Source organism: Ixodes scapularis, unplaced genomic scaffold, assembly GCF_016920785.2.
Source record: "Ixodes scapularis isolate PalLabHiFi unplaced genomic scaffold, ASM1692078v2 PGA_scaffold1__304_contigs__length_218370807, whole genome shotgun sequence".
Lineage (NCBI taxonomy): Eukaryota > Metazoa > Arthropoda > Arachnida > Ixodida > Ixodidae > Ixodes > Ixodes scapularis.
Genome location: NW_024609846.1, coordinates 89,680,754 through 89,705,952, shown reverse-complemented (window position 1 = coordinate 89,705,952; position 25,199 = coordinate 89,680,754). Strand labels below are relative to the sequence as shown.

General features: G+C 46.9%; 1 protein-coding gene across 1 annotated transcript in view; it reads left to right on the top strand.

Annotated features, from left to right (window-relative positions):
- LOC120836840 (neprilysin-2-like) overlaps positions 1–25,199 on the top strand; it is a 91,005-nt gene that overhangs the window by 32,640 nt on the left and 33,166 nt on the right. Inside the window, exons 4-5 of the mRNA XM_040205923.1 lie at positions 11,547–12,004; positions 13,692–13,871. Of these exons, the coding sequence (XP_040061857.1) occupies positions 11,547–12,004; positions 13,692–13,871 (638 nt within the window). The remainder of the gene's footprint in view (positions 1–11,546; positions 12,005–13,691; positions 13,872–25,199) is intronic.

The window sequence follows — 25,199 nt, the reverse complement described above, 5'->3', positions numbered from 1 at the left end:
TGCCTCGCTGCCTTTTTTACTTCTTTTTAGCATTTGAAGAAGGCTCTCACAACAACTAGAAATTAGGTTAGGGGGTACCCCGCATCTCTCAACCTTTTTGATTGTCTTTCAATACTGATTTTCATCTGGTGATTGCAATTTTTTTCGAAAGCCGCACTTAGACATGTCAAGGCCCTCTTTACCAGTTTAGAGTGAACACTTTCATACAAAACCAGGCTTTTCTTAGTGCGCGGACCATACTGCCAACAGACATGTTCTTCAGAAAAAAGGATTAAAATGTCTAACAACTGACTGCAGTTATTCACAGGCGATTCCCAGGTAAAATTAAGTCCGCCTGACACCTCCCTAAACAGTCTGACAATCTTCTCAACCGTTTTCTCCAAAACCGAGTCTGTTTCTAAAATTAAAAAAAAAAAAAGAAAACAGCACTGATCGTCAACTCCGTTAGTGCACCGCTCTGTTTACGCCATAAACGCACCGGGCACATAAGACGAGAATGTCGAGTTCTGAAGTGTCCGATGTGTTTTCAATTGCCACATACTGGTGACGATTGTATGGAGACGTACGCTAGATTCGCCGATCCATTCATTACGGACGAAGAGCCAAATGAACATATCATGGACGCCACTGAGGCAGAAGACCTGACAAGGGTTGGCATGCCGGCAACCAAGGAGAACAAATATTACCACGGAAACCATGGTGGCGGAAGTACCAAAAGCGGAGAAGAACGCATCAGGCTCCCAAAATCCCAAGCATTGGTTGAAAGTGAACAAAAAAAAAAGTGAAAGCCGTTTAAAACTCCATATAATACCGAATTAGAGAGCAGCTCTTGAGGAGTAGGGTAGGGTACTGAGAGGGGTCATGTGACCTCGGGGGTGGGGGGTCACGTGACCTGGGGGAGGGATCACGTGACCTCGGGGGTTACGTGACCCCCAGAGATATTTTTCCGCTAGATTTAGCGGGGAAAATTTTCCGCTAGATTTTGCGGGGAAATTTTTCCACTAAACTTAGCGGGGACATTTTCCCGCTAGATTTAGCGTTTAAATATTTCCGCTAGATGTAGCGGGGAAAATGTTTCGCTAGATTTAGCGGGGAAATATTTCCGCTAGATTTAGCGGGGAAATTTTTCCGCTAGGTTTAGCGGGGAAATTTTTTTTATTTATTTATTTCATTTATTTATTTATTTCAAAATACTGCGACCTCGATGAGGTCATCACAGGAGTGGAGAGAAAACATGCATGTACATTCAAAAAGGCCATCGATTAAATATGTACACAACCTACAAAACAAAACTTACAAAAACCGTGAAAAATGCCATATAAAAAGAGTACAAAAACAAACACATACACTTCAATTACAGATTCAGGGCACCATACCAGAACACCTACTGTATTTCTAATACAAACCTATCAAAATCGAGAGAACGAACTGATCCATTTATGTTATTCCAATTTTCTATCGTTCGAGGAAAAAAAGAATATTTAAAACAGTTAAGATGGGCTCTGTACGGTACAAGATTTAATGGATGGAAGCTTCGAGTGCGTGATTCAGTAACAAAACCAACACATTTTCCTGATTAAGTACACAGTTTTTATTCACTATTTTGTGTAGGAGCTTGAGCCGTTCTACAACGCGTCTAGATTCAAGAGGCGTAAGTCCTATGTCAGTCATAGTAGATGTGGGAGAAAAATTGCGGTCATATCTATTACAAATAAATCTAGCTGCCTTTGATTGTATTGCGTCAATCTGCTTAATATCACCCTTTAGATATGAATCCCACACTACACAACCATACTCTAAGATAGGTCTAATCAAGGTTTTATACGCCGTTATTTTAACTTCCCTAGTTGAAGATTTTAAAGTTCTCTTGACATATCCTAGCCTTTGCAGAGTACGAGAACAAATAGAACTGATGTGCTTATCCCATTTGAAACTAGGCGTGAAAAAAATACCCAAATACTTGTATTCATGAACTTGACGCAGCATCATATTACTAGTACCATACCCAAAAACAGACGGTTCCTTCTTATTAGTAAATGACATAACTGCAGATTTCTCAAAATTAATTTCCATCTGCCACTTTTTACTCCAATTAAAAATCTGTTCAAAAGAGTCATTTAGCAAGGCATGGTCATCTACCGAGTTGATTTCGTTGTACAAAACGCAATCATCTGCATAGAGGCGAATTTTAACTGGAAGACCACTTGCGACGTTGTTAATATAAAGTAAAAACAAATGAGGTCCTAAAACTTATCCCTGTGGGACACCGGAACTAGCTGAGACGTTGCTAGAATGAACATCCCTGTACGAAACAAACTGTGATTTATTTTTTAGATGATCTTCGATCTAATTAACTAATGACGTATTTAAAATCGCTTGTAGTTTCTGAAGAAGCTTATGATGTGGCACCTTATCAAAAGCCTTAGAATAATCTACAAAGATGGCATCAAGTTGTCCTCTTTTATCTAAAGCTAAAGCTATGTCGTGAGCGAATTCCAGAAGTTGGGTTGAGGTGGAGTAGCCACGACGAAAACCATGCTGTTGCGGGCAAAGAATAAAATTAGTCTCGAGGTACTCAGATATCTGTTTATAGAGAATATGTTCCAAAAGTTTGCATGAAGACGATGTGAGCGAAATGGGTCTGTAGTTTGTAACCACCTGTTTATTGCCCGACTTGAACAAGGGGATAATTTTAGCCGACTTCCATGACCGAGGTACTGTTGCAGTAGAAATAGATTTTTTTGAAAATGACAGATAGGTATTTTGAACTCCAAAGTGAATATCGGCGAAAAAAAGAATTTGGAATTCCATCAGGGCCAGGGCGTTTTCTTACAGTCAAGATTCATTAGTAGATTGAGGACACCAGAAACACTCATCTCTAAATCAGATAAAGCTGGGTATATACCTTCAAAGAAAAACTCTGAATCAATGCCGTTGTCACGACTGAACACAGATTTAAAATAATCATTAAAACAGTTCGCTATCTTTGTCGGCTCACTTACAGATTCACCTTCAATAGTAAAACTCTGGGATGTGTTACATTTTGGAATAATAGATCTCCAAAATTTGGCAGGATTTGATTTCATAAATTCAGACAAAGTTACATTAAAATATTTGGTTTTAGCTGTTAACAACCTTTTTTTCAAGGTTGTTTTCATATATTCAAACGAGGTATGAACAACTGATTCTGTGCTATTTTTCGCTGAACGACGTCTCCTCTTCGTTTGCCGCATCAACTGCAGCACCTCTCTCGTAATCCAGGGGTGCGCAGGGTTTTTTTTTTCTTTCTAGTAACAGGTACAAATTTGTTGATGCATTTATCTATAAGGGAGTTGAAATATCTAAGCAACGTATTGACATCAGCGTCTAGACTCATGGCACAAAAATCATCAAAAAAAAAACTAAGTTAATCAATAATTGATACATCGTCAGCTCTGTTGAAATCAAGGAACGTGACAAATTCAGGGTTCGAACGCTTGATACGAATGTTAAGGCTGACAAGGACCTCTTTGTCATCAGAAATTCCCTCGACTAGTTCGCAGTCATAACCTAAGATGTGATACTATGGGTTAGAAAAACAAGATCAAGAACAGAATTATCTCTGGTGCACGTTTGGACAACCTGATCTAGGTCGAATGACACAGCCATATCTACTAGAGCATCACAAATGGCCCTATCGCGACAGCCGACCACTAGCGTTCCCGCTAAATTTAGAGGGAAAATGTTTCCGCTAGATTTAGCGGGGAAATTTTTCCGCTACATTTAGCGGGGAAATTTTTCTGCTAGATTTAGCGGGGAAAATTTTACGTTAGATTTAGCGGGGAAATTTACCCATAATGCACCGCGCGGTTACGCCGACGGCGACGCCGACGGCGATGCCGCTCAAGCCGGAAACGGGCGCCTAAGAGCTGCACTCTAAAAAAAAACATTTTGTGAGAAAGACTATTAGGAAGCAGCACTGCAGATTGCGGTTGGTCATTGAAGGGTCATTGAACGTTTAAAGGTTGTATATGGAATAAAAATGCAATGCAAATTGTATATAACCCAATTGCTCGTGCTAAAATGTCTTTACCATGCAATAGAAAAATAGTGGCGTAGCTCTTTGATAATGCCCCCTCTTCGCACAAAGGGGACCCAGGTTCGGTTCCCGCGGGCAGCGGGCGATCGTTTACAAGGATTTGTCAACATCGGCGACGTACACCCTCCGTTTTACTACACAAACTGCAACATCAACAACATCATCAACATCACCAACGACGACAACGACAACGACAACGACCACTACAACCACAACTAGAACTACGACTATAACATCAACAACGCGTCACTTCCAGTGGTGGAAAGAGCCCATAACAGCTATCGCTGTAAAAAAGCTCTGTGGTAATGCCTCCGCTTCGTAAGCATCGGACCCAGGTACGAATCCTGCGGGTGGCAGGATATATTTTTCAAGGATTTGGCAACGTTAACAACGGACACTCTACGCCCTACTACGAAACTACAACAACAACATGGACGTTATTTCCTGTGGTGGTAACAGCCCATAACAGCTACAGCTGTAAATTATTTTAGCACTAGGTCGACTCAACACTGACACATAGGACACCGGCGCTAAGCGTGTGCTATTTCTATTCGCGGTGAAAATGTCCCTAAAGCTTTTTCTGTTTTCAATACTCTAAACCTCATTCTGGGTAGTTCAATTGCTACCCACACAGTTTTGTTCTAATTTTCGTGGTGCGTACAAGCCTGCCATTGCACGTGCTTGCACCAGCAAAGAAAGTTGAAGTATCCTCACCTCGCTGTGAAAAAATTCCACGAGGTGGCGATACCAAAACTTCTCGCCAAGAATAGCTGGCGGCAGACCTGGTTTGCTAGAACTTAGGAAATTGTCCGGTTCCGGCACGGGCTCATCGCCCTCCCCGGGATATAGCTGCATGTGTGGAGAAGAGTTATTAAACCCAGGAAGCTAGCGCTCCAGGCGGAGCATCTACTGAATTTTAACCCGTCACTGATTATAGCTAATCGTTAGCAAAGCGCCGCGATTGAGTCTGCTCACCCATAGCCGTCTAAACCGTCCCCTAGTATTTCGTGTTGACACCAGTGTTGTCACCAAAAAAAAGTGAAGAAGTACGTTGCTCGTTACTTGCAAATATAGAAAAACGCGTTTCCGTTACCGTTAGAAAAGTAACACACGTTACCTTTTATTTATTAAATAAAACTTCTTAATGTTTTGAGGTTACACCAACGCATAAGTGCCATTCTTGTGTTTGCTTGGGGAAAAGGCAAAATTGTGAAGGTATATAACTTTTCACCCAAAGTCGCATGAGCGCAGCCATCTTAGAATCACGGGACGCGGCCGCCACAAGGAGACTTCAAATCGTCGCTTCTTTCTCCTCTCCGCACTTTGGCGAAGGCGTTCTATTCGTTTTTTTGTTGTGCTTTACCGCGATTTTCAGTCTTGCTTCGTGAAGTGACGTCTGATGCTTTTTTTTATAACCTAACTGCATGACATATAAGTACAACTTCTGCACTTGATTTTATAACACGTTTTGACTATTTACACCGTCGACGTAGCGGATACGTTTGAGGAAAGGAATCAGCGTTAACACTGGCGCGCACTGAAAATCTAGATGACTCTAAGACACACGAGGGTTGAGAGGCCAATTATTTAAGACAGCGGAAATTTGCTTAAGTTATAGTGGCGCAATAAGAAGAGCAAGGTACCTTTATGAGCACGCATTTACGATCTTAAATAGGAAGGCAAATATAGCCAGCGCAAAGAGTCACTCTGTGTGTTCCTTGAGAGCATCATGCTCTGCCTTCATGACATATCCAAAGGATTTGCTTTTGATTATATGGGAGAATCATTTTTGCGGTAAAAACATTCGTAACAACTATACATTGTGCTCAGTCTCATGTCTGCATTCATTCAATTTCTGATATCCGATTCAATTAATTTATTTAGGCACAAAGGGTTGGACTCCTCGGGTGAAAAACGTGTCAAAGACAGCTTGTGAGTGCCTGACAAAAGTGCCTGGGACATGCAGCATGTGACACCGAATAGAAGCCATCTGCATTAAAATCATTCGAGTGCAGCGTTGTCAATACCGGATTTACACTCGAAGCCGCTAAAAGTAAGAAGCGCATCTGTTAAAACAAATAAATATCTGTCTACCCAAACTTATGAAGTTCAGCCTGGTATTTGACTTGAGCCAAGCTTGCTGAGGTCAATTCTCTTGCATCTTTTAATTTTTTTTTCGCAAATTCTACTGAAGACAGTTCTCAGACTTCAATTGACAGGTCTGTCCCTTATCTCATATTCTCAATTCGTTGTATGGAAATGTCTGTATAACAAAATCGCTTCAACAGATCAGCATTGTGAAATGCTGCTAATTAATACTTTCGCAGGGCTGATAGTCGAAAAAAATGTCGTACTCGGCAGGGATGTACCATCGAAACATCCCTGCCGAGTACGACATTTTTAAAGAGACCAATGGAGAAGATATCGCTTTTTTTTTTGTTGCATTCCATGCGTCACCACAAGAGGTTTCCCGGTTGGCAATTTTCACAAAAGGTTGGTGTCTCCGAAAACTAAACAGTAAGCGCAAAACTTGTGAGTTCATCTGTTTTCTTTGTTTCAGTACTTTCTTTGTTAGTTGGGCCGTTGACCCGCTTTTTCACGGCCTCCATGCATAAGCCTTTTTCTTATTTTATTCTTATGGAACCTGTTATCAACGGGTACGTCAAGCACGGCCGTAGACATCCGTAATCCTCCCCCGGCATCATTTCAGTCGCTTCGCCGCTAAACCTGGCCAATCGAAGAACATGATGAGATGAAGGTGTTCGTAAAAACGTACACAATTTAGGCTCGTGAGTCGTATCTACGTCGTAGTTCTCAAGGTTTGCCGATTACCACTGTATACTTTGTTCTGTGCCACAGTGGATACATTTATATTGCAAAACAAAGTGAAGACGACATGACACACCAACACAGCCGTGAACCAGCTGAAACCGAAACCAACCAAAACGAAGCCACATTATGGCGCCACATGTGTCAGCGCCCTCTGCCCACCGGTTAGGTAACTACTGAGATGAAAAACTATATAAGCAGGGATGGGCAGTAGTTACAATACAAGTACTGTAAACGACAAAATTTTCGCGAGGACCTAATTTTTTTCGAATTTCGCAATTCGCCTACAATTCGCGAAAAATACGCCCCACGAACAATTCGGGCAATATGTGAACGCTACGGAATCTACACTCAATGCGTGAAAATTAGAACCCGGGAATAATTTCACATTTTCAGCTTTGGCTCGATTCGCGTAATTTCGACCCCGCGAATATTAAGTCGTTTACAGTATTTAAATATATATTTAGAATGTTTTGATTATTCCGCTAAAGTTGAGGCTTGGGCGAGTTGGTACATACTTCGGAATTAGAGCAGCGCTACGTCCGTGTCACTTCTTTGTCTCAGCGCTACGTCCGTGTCACTTCTTTGTCTGGTCCTCGTCTTTCCGCGCTGTTTTCAATTTCCGATGATTATTCCGCCTTTTATATTTATATACACGTTGGCTCATGTATATATGAATTGTATTTATTACCTGAAAATAAGTATTTCAAATATTGCCTAAATGCATTTTGAGAGCTATTCTTCGCTATCAACTGCAATATTATGCACTCTTCGCAATGGGAGCCATACACGAGGAGTTCGGAGCTTACTGTGATGTGGAATAAAAAAGAAAGAATTGAACAGTGAATGAAGGGGTGAGTACAATTATTAAATTTCTGGGGGTTGAGAGATTTAAACTTATAGACGTCACATTTACAACATGTATTACAAAAGTCTTTTTTTTAGCTTCAAATGAGTCATTGAAACAAAACTCATACCAAAAAAATTGTGTTTTCGGACGTAACCGCCTATCTTATTATTATTTTTTTTATTTAAAAGAAACCATGCAGCGCCTAAACATTAGAGCAGGGGAGTGAGATAATAATACAATCATTTAGACGTCGTCAGTATACGTCATCAAAGTACACTTCAGCAACAAAAAAAACACAAAAAAAAATCCAAACATTTTAACCTTTTTTCTTTTTTTTTTCACAGTGATACATATCAGCGGGCCCACACGTTTGCACTCATCATCACAAGATGTTTACACGTCAACATAACACTCTTCAATAATACATGTACACATTCACAATTCATTCAAGAGTTTAAAAAAAAAGTTTCATTATCAACCAATACCATATCTGCAGGCAATTCATTCCATTCGCCTATCACTCTTGGAAAAAAAGAAAACTTCATGTAGTTTGTCCGGCATTTTATTTCACGTATTTTTGTTTGCTATGATCCTTCCTATTTTGAGATGTAGTGAGGCGTTTTCAGGTATACAGATTTATCAACCCCATTCAAGTTATTGTATATTGCATGAATAAGTTTTTGTCTGCATTTCCTGCGTCTGGTATCAAGATGCTCCATTTAAATACAAGCTTTCATCTGCGTTACACTTTCAAACCCAGAATATTTGTTGATGATAAATCTTACTGCTCGATTTTTTATACCCTTGAACTTATATATCGAGTATTTTTGGTGCGGATCCCATACGGCGCTTGTATACTCTCTTTGTGGTCTTACCAATGCACAATATGCTGCTTCTTTTAAAAATTGGGGTGCTGTACGCAGGTTTCGGATGATTAAACTAAGAATTTTACAAGCCTTATTCAAGATCATATCTATGTGACGATTAAAGGCCAAGTCTTCAGAAAGAATAACTCCCAGATATTTAAACTTTGACACTTTTTGAAGGGGGTCCCTTCCAATAACGTAAAATGAATCAATACTACTTTTTTTACTAAAGGTAACATGAACGCATTTTCCTGCATTTGAACGTAGGCTCCAGTTCTGGCACCATATACTGATACAGTCCAAGCCCTGCTGCAACTGTAGTCTATCGTTGGTATTTCTTATTACGCTGCAAATAACGCAATGAACCGCGCATAGCCTGATATTAGAAAGGACAGAGGATGCTATATCATCAATAAAGATTAAAAATAATTGTGGCCCCAAAACAGACCCCTGAGGGAGACCCGAATTTACGTCCACAAATTTTGATTTTTTCCCACCTAAGACGACACATTGTTTCCTTTCACTTAAGTCATCTTTTATTCATGCGAGTTCAGTACTATCAATATTAAGTGCGCTCATTTTATTTAACAACGAATTGTGCGCAACGGAATCAAAAGCTTTACGAAAGTCGATAAAAATGGCATCAGTTTGCAGCCTATTTTCGGCTACACTAACCAGATCATGAAAGAGTTATACTAATTGAGTACTGCAAGAAACGCCCTTGCCGAAACCATGTTGGTCTGGACAGAAAAAAGATTATCTTCTAAGTGCTTCATTACATTACCATACATGATATGCTCCATGACTTTACGTCTTATACAACTCAGTGAAATAGGCCTATAATTATCTACTGTCGATTTTGATCTACTTTTATGAACTGGCACAACATGCGTTTTTTTTACCATTCTTGGGGACAACTCATCCGTACCAGGGGCCTTTTCCACCTCCAGGGAGTCTCTAAACGCTTTTTTATTCCCTCTACCGTGATTGTGACAGGAGGCATTGTTTTTCACTTTACCCCTTATCACCGGTAGATTGCCGTAGTCGTCTCTGTCTAGGAACAAGGACTTAAAGTAGTCATTGAAACAATTAGCTTTTGCAGAGTTATCAGTTATGACTGGGCCAGAAACAGTAATGCTAGGAATGCCGGTTGTCTCTTTTCGCGTTTTCCGCAGATAACTCCAGAATGCTTTGGCATTTAGCCTGATAGCATTTGCAAGTCCAGTAGAATATGCTTTCTTAGCATCACTTATGACTTCTTATAGACACTTTGTAGTTCTCTTAGACGATGTTCAGGATTAATGCAGGGGTTCTTTTTATATTTGTGTATACATACGGGAGCGTAATTTTACTACTTTTTTAGTTTTTCCGTTCATCCAAGGTTTATCAGGCTTCGATTTGTCTATCATGTGGTGAAAGGGAATGTGGTTGTCAACGAGGGATGACAGCAAGTTTTAAATCTGGTCCACAATGCGTCAACATCCTCAGATAAAGGTTCTGCCATGCACATGTCCAGTTCACTTTCAAGCTTGCTGATGATTTCATTCTAATTGGCAATATTGTACATGTACACTTTTTAACATCACAGCTAGCAGGAACGAACTGAGGCAGAAGGAACTTGGCACTAGCTATGTTATGGTCACTTATACCGGGTAAAACATTCACACATCGAACCACGCTTGGATCATTGCATATTACTAAATCAAGAATATTAGCTCCCCATGTAGGGGACAAAACGTACTGTTCAAGACCATACGTATTAATGGCATCATAAAATGCTGAAGAATTCCCACTGGGTGGTATTGCTCCATCCCATTTCAAACTTGGCAAATTAAAATCTTCAGCCAAAATAATGTGGTAATCAGGAAGTGAAGACAAGATAGAATCTAATGATTTTATAGTTCGTTTACTTGCTCCAGAGGGGCGGTAGAAACAACCTAGCTAGTGCCATCGTACCCCTATCAGGCGTAGTCAATCTACACCACACAGATTCTACATCATTGCACAGGATGTCAATTTCAGCACTGTCCAACGACTCTTTAATTACAAGAAACACCCCCCCCCCCTCGATGGCGCAAATCTTTTCTATAAACCAATTTTATTTTTAGACCTGCAACTTTCTTCTAACCTGTTGATGCTGGTGTATACAGACTCCGCTTTTTTTTTAGTTTGGGCACGACCTTTTTTCTATTTTATCGCGGTTATATCTGAGTTTAGGATTTCTTTGAGAATGTAGTTGGAAAAGCAAAACAACTCGGGGGACAAACAGACATGTACAAACTTGTACACGTCTGTCTCTGTCCCCTGTTTGCGCTTTGCTTTCTTCGATCGTATTGAGTACTAACCCAACACGTTCGTCAGTCTGTTGAAGTACTCTCGTAGTATTTGTCTCTTGTATTAGATAGTTTTCGAAAACGTGCAATATAAGTAATTAAATACATTTTTGTAAAAATATTTTGTACTTGTATTTCGATACATTTTTGGAAGTATTTTGCCCACCCTTGGTCCGCAGTATGAGTGGAATAACCTATATAACGCCTATAAACACGAAGAAACTTGAGTAATTTTTTTGAAGTCTCGGGAAGAAGGTGTTACGAGTAACGTAACTACGTTACCCGTTACTCAAAATAAGTAACACATAAGTACGTCATGGTTCACTGTTTTGAAAGAGTAACGAGTGGATTATTACGTTACTAAAACTAACGCCCTACCGGTAACACCAACACTAGTTGACACTTGTCTTGGTTGGGGACGCCGGCGTAAAAAAAATATTTGCGAAGCGGGTAGTTTTCTGTTGTCGGTAGACACTCTTGACCGGCCATCGGTCGTACGGTCATTTGACAAGCCACGCGGCGTCGTTATGTTGGTACTGGAGAGCAGACACCTGCAGCCTGACCGAAGCTGCTTGCTTCCTTCTGTGCAGCGTCCACCCTGATCCAGAACATGAACCAGACCGTGGACCCGTGCGAGAACTTTTACGAATTCGCGTGCGGCGGCTGGGTGCACCGGCACCCGATTCCGGAGGACAGGTCTTCGGTGTCCCAGCTCTCCTTTATCCGGGACCAACTGGACGCTAAGCTGCGCACGCTGGTCGAGGAGCCACCGGAGAACTCGGAGCCAGGCTTCATCCACAAGATGAAGCACATGTACCGGTCCTGCTTCAACACCAGCCTCATTGACTCGTACGCCGAGGAGCCTCTGCAGAAGGTCCTCAAGGTGCTCGGAGGTTGGCCCGTGGTCGAGGGACCCGGGTGGAACGCGTCCAAGTTCCACTGGCTGAACGCACTCATACAGTACCGCAACTTTGGCTACAGCCACAACATACTGCTTGACCTGCATGTCACCCTGGATCCCCGGAACAACACGCGGTACATCATCGTCGTAAGCAAACGACGTTTTAGGGAACAGTTTTAAAAAGCTATTTGTTTATACGGGAAACCTGCGCGGACCTTGCTTGCTCATGGCGGTGGTGCTGTTGGTTGCAGCGTAGTAACGCCATAGAAGAGAGTAGGTGTATTCACTAGAGGGAGGAATCCCGGGGACTTCTCGCCGCGCTCATCACGCCACGAAAACGTCAGGCTTTTTCCCATCGCAAAAACCTGACGTTTTCGTCGCGTGATGCGTGCGCTAGGGAGAAATACACGGGATTTCTTCCTCGTGCCTGTAACGGAGCGCCGGCGCAGCTGTTGGTTTGACGTCACAGCGACCGCGACCAATGGCGTTGCTCCGCGCCGAGTGTGTGTTGATCGTACTTTAGTGTGTTTGTGTGTTCTAACGTGTCCGTGTCCGTGTGCGTGTGTGTGTGTGTGTGTGTGTGTGTGTGTGTGTGTGTGTGTGTGTTGGTTGTTTGGGGGAGGGGTAAGTACTTCTTTTGTCCCTCCTTCCCCTGCGTAGGAACGCTGGTTGTGTAGTGGTATAGGAGCTGTACATTCGCACCTTCATTATATTAGGGGTGAAGCTTCTTCGGATCTAGCCTTGTCCGGCGTCCGTGCTCACATCGATTGCCATCCCATCTGTTTTCTTAAAAAAAAATGTTTGCGCAGTCGACAGGATTCGAACCTGTGCGGGAGACCCCAATGGATTTCTGGTCCATCGCCTTAACCACTCGGCCACGACTGCGGGATGAATAGGGGGCTCTTAGATGTGGTAGCAACTCAAGAGCTGGGGATGTCATGGATTAAGCGTTGCATGTAGCCGCTCAGCGTCTACACGGAAAAGGGCGCTGCGGTCAAATACGTATATAATCGCGTTAAACTTTGCATGCATTGACTCAACGTATATAGACGGGAGGGCGCTGCGGTCAAATGCTCAAATGCGTATATAACCAGGTTTCATACCACACATTCTCTTTCTGACATGGATGAAAACGAACGAAAAGCTCGGCATGCTGCGCCTCAGCATATCAGCACCACCAGAGCTTCGCTCCAATCAATATCATTCACCACGTGGAGATGCGGTCATTTTTTGACAGAACATTGACAGCATGTCGTCTGAAACCTACTTCTCAGACTTGCGTTTGAGTGCGATCAACTGGCTTGGAATCTCTCGTATACGCTCATGACGAGAAAACACATCGGATAGCCCTGACACCCTTCCTTCGGCTCAACGTATATTTTTCGCATCATTCTTTAACTGCGTGCTGAAATAATTCTAACAACGCTATAAACGATCATTTCACGGAGATAGAGAGTAGATTAGTTCCGCAAGAGCTTCATTCTAGTTCTACGCGGATCGAAATTGTTCCGGGGCGACCTGGAGCTGAGAGACGGCGCCAATTCGCCAGTGTGCTTTGCCGTCCTAAGGTGTTATATGTAGTTGCACCACGGTTGATCGTAATCAAACACCATTGCGTGAACCAGTTCTAAATTGCGAGGAATGCCAGGAGGGTAGTGGCATGTTTTAGGGGCATGGCGGTTTTTTAGACGTTTCGTTCTCTCGGCTTCCTCCGTTGATCGCATGCATTGGTTGTCCGCGACTTCTGCGGGGGGAAATATCCGCACGCAACTCATCTAAAGAGTGCAAGATAAAAAGGGAACCGAAAGTTAAAGTGAGTTCCTCGTGCTCGCAGCTGGACGAAGCGTCCCTGGGACTCCCTGATCGCACCTACTTCCTCAAGGGGCTGAACGACAGCGTCGTGGCCGCATACCTGAAGCTCATGACGGAGGCCGCTCAGCTGCTTGGGGCCAACCAGAAGGCGGCAGAGACCGAGCTCCGGGAAGCGCTCCAGTTCGAGATCGCGCTGGCTAATGTGAGCAACGCTGCGTTCATACAAAACCCCCTATAAAGCGAGAAAATTGAGCCTTTCCCCCTCATACTGCGTCACTAGCAGATCCACGCAGGGCCGCGTAGTCCGCTTCAGCGTCGCCACCAGCGTGTCCTGTAACGTCTGACGAGGAGCGCGACGCTAGAGGGTGGGGCGACGCCAAGACGTGCGGGTTTGCCATTTTGCGCCGACTCTCGGTGAGCTCCGCAGCGTGTTTGCCCCTTGGGGCGGGAATCACTACCGGTGACGTCATGCACAGGCCTTTTCTTCGAGGTTGCATTGGTCCGTGCCCGTCAATGTGTCGACCGTTGTCGTGTGAAGGTTGCTACGTTGAAGTGGTTGGGCGACAGAGCATAAAGAATCCGGCGACATCGGTGGCCGCCATTTCTAGGCCAAGAATCGTGTGTTCGAAGCCGGGTCTTCGCCGACCGCTCACACAGCCCTCGTGTCCGATACACGCTCGGAGTACGTGCCCAAGCAAGCAACTCAAATAACAGGCGCCGCAAGAGGTAAACGGGCGCACTTTTGAAAAGGGTCTAATCGATCATTATCAAAGTGCTCGTAAGGTTTAGGCATAACTAAAATAAATAGAGTATAGCCGGGGAAAGAATAGTCTCTCGAATAATAGGTAATGAAGTGACGAAAACTGAAACAATCTAAACGTTTAATGGGGCGAACTTGTGCCCAAAACCAGAAGGAAACAGAAGAAAACCATTGAGCGTCGCGGGCGTTGATAGCGGCGTAACAACAGGATCGATCGCTGGGGCGAGACTGACCCCGGCTCACCACGCGGAGCACCTTTCGCACCCGCGTGTGTCTCTGGAACATTCAGCCTAGAACATTCGGCGCGTAGAACATTCGGAACTCAATCAGACAATAATGTTCACGAACTTACGAGAACGCCGAGTTGAAATAATAAATAAAAATGCAGTCCGCTCACTGGAATCGAACCTAGACCGTTCGCGCGACAGTCAAGCACGGTCACTATTCGGCCACGCACGCGATCGCTCAGCGACACGTGTGGCATTACTCCCCCCTTAAAAGCTCATCGTGCCGATGCGACGTGCTGGGAAACAAAGCAGTAAACAAACAAAAATAATGGCAAGCTACGTAGACTTCTACAACACAATCCTATTGAGCGCGTTACGAAACACAATTCACAGTCCTATCGATCGTAGTACGGCAACGTGGATGACCTCCGGTCGTGGAGGGCGGCGTGATGAAGTCCGTGTTCCGTCGGGCATCACCTCGTAGTTCAGATACCCGATTCGACGAAGCACTTTGTATAGGGTCCAAAGTAGCGCTTCAAGAGATTTTGCTGAGACCTCGGCGGCGAATCGGTGTCCACACCCACACCCTGTCTCCGGGCTGGAAGAGGACGTCTCGACGACGAAGGTTGTAGCGGCCAGTGTCGACACGTTGTTGGGCTTTAATCCAAAGTCCGAGCTGACTGACTTCTTCTGCCCGTTGGGCAACCACCTGGGCGTCGTCGCTTCCGTCGACAGCCGGTTCGTGGGGTAACATCGCGTCCAGCATAGTCGTTGCCTCGCGACCATGCACCAATTGAAAGGGTGTTGCCCCAGTGGTCTCTTGTACGGCGGTGCTGTAGGCAAATGTGACGTACGGCAACACATCGTCCCATGTTTTGTGCTCCCCGCCGACGTACGTGGAGATCATGTCGGCGATGATTTGTTGAGCCTCTCCGTCAGCCCATTGGGCTGCGGGTGGTGCGCAGTGGTGCGACGATGGCTGGTGTGACTGAGACGAAGCATTTCTTGTGTCAGTTGGGCCATGAATGATGATCCTTCGTCTGAGATCAGAACTTCGGGAGCGCCGTGCCGGAGGACGATGGACTCGATGAAAAACTTGGCGACTTCCACAGCAGTATCAGAAGGAAGGGCTTTCGTTGTGGCGTACCGCGTGAGATAATCTGTGGCGGTGATTATCCATCCGTTTCCTTGCCTCGATGGTGGGAAAGTACCAAGTAAATCCATTCTGATCTGCTGGAACGGTGCTGTCGGGGGAGCAATCGGCTGCAGGAGACCTGCCGGCATCGTCGGCGGTTTCTTGCGTCGCTGGCACTCATGGCACGATCATGTGCAGAGGTGAACGGCCTTCGGGCGCTTCGGCCAGTAATACTTTTCACGAATTCGGGCCAGCGTACGGCTGTAACCAAGGTGTCCGGACGTCGGGTCGTCGTGGCTGGCCTGGAAGATCTCCTCTCTAAGGTCGGTAGGGAGTACCAGCAGCCATGGCGAGCTATTGTCTCCTAAGTTCTTCTTGTAAAGTACACCTTGTTGGACGACGAAGGTCGGCAGGGCTCCCGAGAAGACATGGGGGATAGTACCCCCTCGTCCTTCGAGGTGCTCGATGAGCGCGCGCAAGTCAGGATTTTCCCTTTGACGTCCTGCCATGTCGTCGGTGTTCACTGCGCCTAGCAAGCACTCGTCGTCATCATCGTCTCTGCTACCGGGAGATGTCTCGACAGGGGCTCTGGACAGGCAGTCGGCGTCGCTGCGCTGTGCTTGCGTCATGACTTGTAGACCAGAGTCATGTCAAACTCCTGCAGTCGGAGGCTCCATCAAGCGAGGCGTCCCGAAGGGTTTTTTTAGGTTCGCCAGCCAGCAGAGCGAGTGGTGGTCCGTGACCACGCGGAACGGACTCCCGTACAAGTAGGGGCGAAACTTAGTAATTGCCCAGACGACCGCAAGACAATCCTTTTCAGTCGTGGAGTAATTTATCTTCGCTTTGGACAGTGTCCGGCTTGCGTAGGCGATGACTCGCTCGGCGCCTTCTTGCACTTGAACCAGTATCGAGCCAAGTCCTGTGTTGCTTGCGTCCGTATGAATCTCGGCTTCCGCATCTTAATCGAAGTGTCCAAGCACCGAAGGAGTCTGGAGTTTTCGTTTCAGTTCATCGAAAGCCTGCTGCTGCCTTTCGGCCCATTCGAACTTTTGGGCATCCTTTGTGAGGTTTGTGAGCGGTGCGGAAATTCTTGCGAAATCACGAACGAAGCGCCGATAGTACACACACAGTCCAAGGAATCTTCGCACGGCCATCTTTTCTGTGGGTGGGGGAAATGCCGCGACGGCGCGAGTCTTCTTGGGATCAGGGCGAACGCGTTCGTTACTAACCACGTGACCTAGGAACTTCAGTTCGTCATAGGCGAACCGACACTTTGATGGCTTGAGGGTGAGCCCGGCAGTCTGTATGGCCTGGAGAACAGCTCGGAGTCGTCGCAAGTGCTCGTCGAAGTTGCTTGAAAACACTTCGTCGTCGTCAAGATAGACGAGATAGCTTTGCCACTTCAGCCCAGCCAGCACTGTGTTCATGACAGGCTGGAAAGTTGCTGGCGGAGTCGTGTATAGTCGAAAAGGCATCACCTTGAATTCGTACAATCTGTCTGTCATGACGAAAGCTGTCTTTTCTCGATCTCGTTAGTCGACTTCTGCCAGTATCCACTCTTCAAGTCCATCGACGAAAAATATCAAGAGTGGCGCAGCCGGTCTAGCGTGTCGTCTTTGCGGGGGTGGGTAGACGTCTTTCTTTGTAACCGCGTTCACCTGTCGGTAGTCCACGCAAAACCTAAGCGTTCCGATTTTCTTCTTAACCAGTACGACCGGAGAAGCCTATGAACTGCTGCAATGCAAATTTATGTCGTCGTTCAGCATTTCTTGCACATGCTCCTGGATGACCTCCCTTTCTTATATGAAGACCCGGCATGGCGATCGATGCACAGGGAGCGCGTCGTCGTCGGTAACAATTCGATGCTTCGCAACGGTGGTTTGGCGCACCTTCATCGACGTCGCAAAGCAGTCGCTGTATTTGGCGAGGAGATCACTCAGCTGCCGTCGTTTTGGACCTGGAAGCTTGGAGTCAATGTCCAGCTGCGCTGGCGACGAAAAGTCTTGCTGAGGCGGTGATAATTCTTCAGTAATCACGGCGACTTCGGCGGAGTTTCTGGGTTCTTCAACATTATTCACAGCTGCACCTTCAGTGAGGTGTTGCGTTTTATGTCGGAAATTCGTCACGAGGACCACAGTGCGACCATCCTGAAGTTCAGCTACTCCTATTGCGACGCCTGTTTTTCTTCCCAGTAGCAACTGAAGGCTTCCTTCCAAAGAAACTTCGCCGGAGCTAGCTGCATCGGCCACGACGGGTACGACAACACTTGATTGCGGCGGCAGATTCACGTGGTCGGCAGCCACTCGGACGGCGGCTGACGCAGTTTGGAGTTTTTTTGAAGGCGGAACAGGTGTCCGTAGCGTCAATCTGTTTTCTCTAAGGTTGATGACGGCGCCGTATTCACACAGAAAATCCATGCCGAGCATGACGTCTCTGGAACAGTCTCTTAGAACGACGAATTTTACAGGATGCGTCTCGCCCTGGATTTCAACACGAGCAGTGCACCTTCCGATAGGCGTTATGAGATGTCCTCCAGCAGTTCGTATCTGCGGTCCATCCCACGGCGTCATGACTTTTCGAAGGCGGCGAGAGAGCCTCCCACTCAAGACTGAGCAGTCTGCTCCGGTGTCAACGAGTGCAGAGGCGTCATGGCCGTCGATAACCACGTTTAAGTTGTTGGGCAGCGTTGCCGGAGTGTCGTTGCGAGGCGTGGCATCGGAATAGTTGGAGCGCTCCGGCGTTCGTGGACTCTCTTTACGTCGTCCTTCCACGGCAACGTCACCTCCGGGGGTTGCCGCGCTTAGTTTTCCCGGCGGGACAATGGTGACAGGCTCTCACGACGGGGTCGGTGCATCGGCGAAACCGGACGTCCTGGTGACGACGATCGAGAACCACGGCAAGGTGCAGGCGGGGGTCACTGAGGTCGTCGAAGGTACCCAGGCAGCACAGAGTATTGGGCCAGCATTAGATTTGAGGTGGCAAAGAATGGCCCAACAATGGCCCAACTGAGCCATATGTTTCCCAATATTGGAAACACATTGGACAATAATGGACTATCAAAGCCAATGGCTTTCCAATATTGGTGATACGTTGGCATAGGCTGGTCAACATTGGACTGTCAAAGCCAATAGCTTTCCAATATTGGATATATGCCGGCATAAGTTGTCCAATATTGGACTGTCGGAGCCACTAGCTTTCTGATATTGGCTATACGCCGGCATAAGCTGTCCAATATTGGACTGTCTAAGCCAATAGCTTTCCTATAATGGTAATACGCCGGCATAACCTGTACAATATTGGACTGTCAGAGCCAATGGTTTTCCGATATTGAATATACGCTGGCTTAAGATGGGTAATATTAATCTGTCAAAGCCAAGAGTTTTCAAATATTGGTGATGTCTTGGTATAGGCTGGTCAATATTGTACTGTCATAGCCAATGGCTTATCGATATTTGTGTCGCCTAGGCTGTAGACCCGCGACTCTCTTTTTTGCATTGCAGAGGTAGGAAACTGGAAAAACGTCACTCATGAGCTCGCTCGGGCGAGAATTTAATTTAGCCAACTTCATGGGGCGTACGTCGCCGGCGCTTTATAACCGCGATCACAAATACGTCCTTAGCTGCTTATAAGACCATTGCAGTTTTTTGCCGGCTGCTCTCCCTTCGCATTGCCTTACCTCGGCGGTGACAACTTAATTCCGTTTTTTAGATTAAGTATTTTTGTCTTTTCCAATATACTTTGTATGTATACGTAGCGTTAACGTTTTCTCTTTGTCCGTGCCCCTGCCATGTTTGTGTTTCTTTGTGCGTGCTCTATTTTTTATATTTAATATTCCTGTGTATATTTAGTCATTGTCGGCGCAGGTGTCAACGAACCTAAAGCCGCCGCTTACGCCGCAACCGAAGTGACTTCTACTTTTAGTTTTACGAGAGGCTATCGCGCTATAAAGTCATATATTAAACTCGAGTGAAGTCTCGAGAGGGTTGCTTCGACTGCCAGTGCACATGTCATCAGTGTAGGCAGAGCAACGACGTAGCAATCGCGACGCGAGAGCATACCGCGCCTCGATCTGGCCGGCCGCGCTCGCTCTGCGGAAATGTGAGCGTGGGACTCTCGAGCCCCGTTAGCTTACTGAAGCTGCAAGACACTACTTTGTTGTCACGAATCATTTGCCCTTCGAACGGTCGCGAAGCCGTTGCGCCCGGCGTACCCTACGCAGCATCTTTCAGAAACCGTTCGCGCAGCATCGCAACCTTCTTACTGCGAGCGTCGGCGATTCATCGTGTGTTGAAAGTCGGACGATGTGCTGTTCGGGGTGTCTTTTATGTGTAACTCTTTCGTAAAAAAATTTGAAGTTTAAAAACGCGAACCTAACAGTGTACAAACAGTTTGAAATTTATTGATAAAAATATATTTATCTACTTATAGATATATTTGTGTACATCGTGCGCAAAAAATAGTCGCGCTTAGCTCTTCATTCTAAATTATAACGTAAGTTATACGACGCAAAACATACTGTCGTCACACTTGCCCTGTTTAGAACCACTTTTGGACTGGACAGTTTATTTAGAAGTTCGAAAGCTGACCTTCAAAGAGCTGTCCTGTTAAATCGGTATTGACAGCAGGGTAGACGCGATGCGTGTTTAAGACCAATCGTGTCTCCGGTTAGGGTCACGTGACTACTGTCTCAAAGCTGGTGATAAGCCAGAGCACGGAACCTGCCTAAACCACAAGGTCACGCATAACATCTACTGCACTATCAACCTTGGGTAGAAGTAACAAATTCTCTGGCTCCGTTCATTGTTGAGATGCCCCTGAAGATTAGCCTTTGAAAGCGCAACCCACCCCCGTTCTGGCCTGCTTGCTTTGTACTCCTTCTCTCTTTCTTCTCTCTCTCCCTAAGCTGAAGGCGCGATGACGGTGCGTACTCGCCGGACTTGAATCCGCTCTCTGTGCGCGGGTAAAGGTCCATACGCACATTGGCGTTTGAGCGCGGTGCGTTCCGTAGCGCCAAGCGGACGCGTTGCGTTGCGAAGACCGCGTGCGCCAAACTTGTACGCACAGTCGCGTTGACACACAGTCAGCCGCAGTCAAGAGCCAATAAGAACGCGCTATCGTCGCTAGTGGCTCACCAATAGTAAGCGAAATCCAAGGCAACATGGCGGCGCACAGCGACAGCGTCGAAGTGTTCGATCTTGGGACAATCTCGCCGGCTTCCCCGGCGTTTTGTCAGGCTTGAACTGCTTGAACCATCGCAGCCTTGGAAAATACAGTCCCCACCGCTCCCCAAAACGAAAAAGCAAGCACTGCGACCGGCGAACCGGATACGTCTCGCCGAGTTGGCCGGGTGGGGCGAGCGAACAGGTCACCCCCTCTCCTCTTTCGGCTTCTGATTGGTCGAACGCACCCGAACGCACCGCAACGCTTCGGAAAGTTGAACAAGTCTCTACTTGCTTGCGTCGCGCTCCCGAGCGTTGCGTGGAAGCGCGCGTCGCTCCGCAAGCATCCGCGCCTGGCCGCAAGGACTCCGGAACGCAGTCAAACGCGTTCAAACGCGAATGTGCTTATGGGCCTTAACGGCAGAAGCGTGATCACGTGGTTTGATGGATGACGCATTAGCCGTTGACAAACTCGGAATGCCTGCGTCGCAAAGACCGGACCTAGTTTCGCGCGTGATGCGGCCTGCGGGGTGCAGGCCCGTTGTGGATTTCGCTTCTGTGGTAAATGGTATCTCGTTCGAAAAGTCCTACACGTGTCGATTTCTTCAAAGAAGCCCAAGACATTCTGTGAACAGTTTAGTGTTCGGATCGGCAAATGGCAGCGTGTGCTACATCGTGTTGAATCTTCACGGATCACTTCCTTCTAGTTTTTGAGTTTGAGTGGTTGTTCTGCAGTGCCCGTGTTGACATATAAGTCGGATTACATCTTTCAAGTCCGGTATTTCCAACGTAAGTGTGCTGCAACCTACTTGGTGATCATTGTCCGTTCTTGTGTAGTTAATCTTCCGGATAACCTCTAGAATTGGGCAGTGCCTATCTCCTGGCAGCTAGGAGAATAATTTTCCCGCAATCTTACCGACAGTCACCTGCCATTATCCGTCTGCAATAATGTCACAACTGCAAGTAGAATACTAACTTTTTTATTCTACCTGCGTTTCGCAAAAACACGTTTCGTGGCCACCTTTCTGGTCGTCATTTACGTTTCATCGACATTCGTTACGCGAATTGCGCGCTGTAGGGGCATTTCGTCGCGCGTGTATTCCTGAGGCGCGTGCTCACCGAACCAGCCCACCCTTTCACGCCGCTTCATGCTAAGTCTGAAGCGGTTCATTGCAGCAAAAAAGAAAAAAGAAGAAAAGAAAACATATTTTGAGTTTTGTTATAAAACATCGCGTGTTGATGAAACGATCTGTCTATGAAATGTAGTTCGATGAACTGATTGCACCGCCATGAGGGGCGACTAGTGGTAGAAGTTTGGCGAAGAAATTCTGCCAGCTGCCGGGAAACTGGACACGACCCAAGAATTACCCCGGTTGTTGCTTGCCTTGCAGTCTTCTTAATTGTATCAGCTGAGTAGTACCTCTTCACATATTACGAATTGCTGAGATTGTGCTTGTCTACAGAATAAGCTGTGTGTAATAAACTTTTAGGAGATTTCAAAACAATCCCTTGTGTCTGTTTACCTTCCTTTTTGCAAACAACTTGGCGAGGGCACTTGCAAAGAGCTGGGCGAGTGCAACGATGGTCAAAAATCAGCATGACGGCCAACATTGGATCGGGTCGCGCTTCCAGTGTTGCCCAATATTACGCCGGTCTTCGCCAATGTGGGAGCACCTTGGCTGGAACCATGGTTTAGCGATGGCCCAACATTGGCACCAATGATGGGGCCGACATCGGCTGGAACAATGGCTGAGCAGTGGCCCAACAATGGCACCAATCACTGGGCCAACATTGGAAAGGGTAGCGCTTCCAATATTGTCCAATACTGAGGCCGGTCTTTGCCAATGTTAGGCCAATGTCGGACCGACATTGGTGTGCTGCCTGGGTATACTCTTCAATCTCTTGTGGTCGCTCACCGTAGCGTGGGCGTGGGTCGTTCTGGTGGAAGCCGCGCAGCCCCATTTGCCGAAAGGGGCAACGGCGGTGGATGTGGTCGGCTTTCCCGCAGTGGTACCACAGCGGGCGTCGGTCGGCCGTCCTCCGCACGTCGGTCTTCCTCGGCGAAGGTTGCTCCGGGCGGACCAACTGAACTTGTCGTTCCTGGCGTCGAGGATACTGCGGCATCGGAGGGTCTCGTCGGGGTGGTGCCGTGACCTGGCGGTGAGCTTGTGGCAGTCGTCGGGCCATGGCGGCGCAAGTCAGCATCGGTTTTTCGGGTGCGGCCACGGTGACAGGGGCATTTGGCAGAAACGTTCGCTGAACCTCGTCTTAGTCGACCTCGGCCATGGAGATGGAGGCCTGATGTTCAGCAGTCGGCAGAAGCTTCTTAAGCTCCTCCCGGAAGACGTCGCGGATGATGTCGCGAAGGCCGGGGATGCTAGGGCTGATGTCGTAGCCCTATGCAGAAGCCGCAGCGACGCTCGAGTGCCTATGGTAGTGGCTTGCTCTTGCGAGGAGGGCTCGTTCCATGTTTGTGGCCTCCGTGACGAAATCTTCGGCGGTGGATGGGGGGTTGCGAACAAGACCACCGAAGATGTCATCCTTTACACCTCGCATTATGATCCGCAGCTCCTTTTTGTCCGTGGCTTGAGGGTCGGCGCGAGCAACCAGGCGCAAAACATCCTCGTCGAAACTGGTGATAGTCTCGTTTGCGCCCTAGGTCCTCAATCGAAAAGGTCCTCGGCCCCTTCCCCTCGATATTGGTTGGCGAATGTCCGTCTCAGCGCATGCTTGCGCGCGGTCCACGAGATCAAGGAAGTCTCGCGATTCTCGAACCAGTGCCTGGTCGTCCCTTCGAGCACGAAGTAAAGACCCTGCAGGCGCTGTTCGTTCTTCCATCGGTTCTACTTGGCCACTCGCTCGTACTGTTGCAGCCAGTCCTGGATGCACAGTACGAGCGAGTGTACGGGCAGCGACGGATAGGACAATGACAGGTGGAGTTGTCATCGAAGCGGTCTACTTTGATTTCTGCGGGAGGGGTTTGAGTTGGGGGGTAGGCCTTGGTTACGGCGACTTGACCAGGTTTTGGTCTGGTCTTCTGCGAAGGGTAGCTTCCCGGGGTTGAGCACGTCACTTGGCCGGCGTGTTTTCAGAGGGGTACGGTCCACGGGCATAGAATGCAAATACCCCAAACCTCTACCAAAATGACACGAATCACGGTTAATGAAGTGACGAAAATTGAAACAAACTAAACGTTTCATCGGGCGTATTTGTACCCAAAACAAGAAGAAAACAGAAGAAAACAATTGAGCGTCGCGGGCATTGATAGCGGCGTAACAGCAGGATCGATCGCTGGGACCAGACTGACCGTGGCTCGCCACGCGGGGCACCTTTTGTACTAAAATACAAACAGCGCTAAGACAAGGACAGACGAAGAAGTGGACAGGACAGGCTAAAACAAATTGGTCGTTAGTTGTTTATACAGCAGGAGTTTAGTCTGCCAGAACATGGCGACATTGTTACCCACTGTAGATAAGCAATTTAACCAGTGCAGTACAACTGCTAGCCTGGGGTCTTTAACGTGCACCACGCAGTAGTGATACACGACCGCACGCCGGTACGATGCTTATCCAGATCGAAACGGGCAGGGGTGGGGATTGAACCCAGGATCTCTGGGTTCTGCAGCGCGAGCTTTCGCTCCACGTGCTCCGAGCTGGTGTGCGCAATAAATAACAATAAAGAAGAAGGTGAAGGAAGTGCAGGGTACTGAAGAAAGAAGAAGTAAGTCTATTTCGAGTCGGGGCGCTCTAAGAAGATTGTTTGACTAAAAGACTAAAAAGACAAGGACAGACGAAGAAGTGGACAGGACAGTTCACTTCTTCGTCTGTCCTTGTCTTAGAATGTTCTAGAACTTACGAGAACGCCAATTTGAAATAATAAATAAAAATGTAGTCTGCTAACTGGAATCGAACCTAGACCGTTCACGCGAAAGTCAAGCACGGTAACCATTCGGCCACGCACGCGCTCGCTCAGCGACGCGCGTAGCACTAGTACCGGCACGGATTCCTTGATGTGTATAGGGCCACCCACACTAGCGAGAAAACGCGCCCGGCACGCCGATAAATCGGTTAAGCGGGAAGATAAAGGGCGTGTCTCTGCACGCGCTCGTGGCGCTGACTGTGCTTCGGCGACATTTTGTTACTTGCCGCGATCGGCGTGCCACGCGCGTTTTCTCGCTAGTGTGGGTGGCCCTTATCACCATCCAATCAACAAAGCCAACATTTTCGTATTTTTACACAACCCAGTTAGA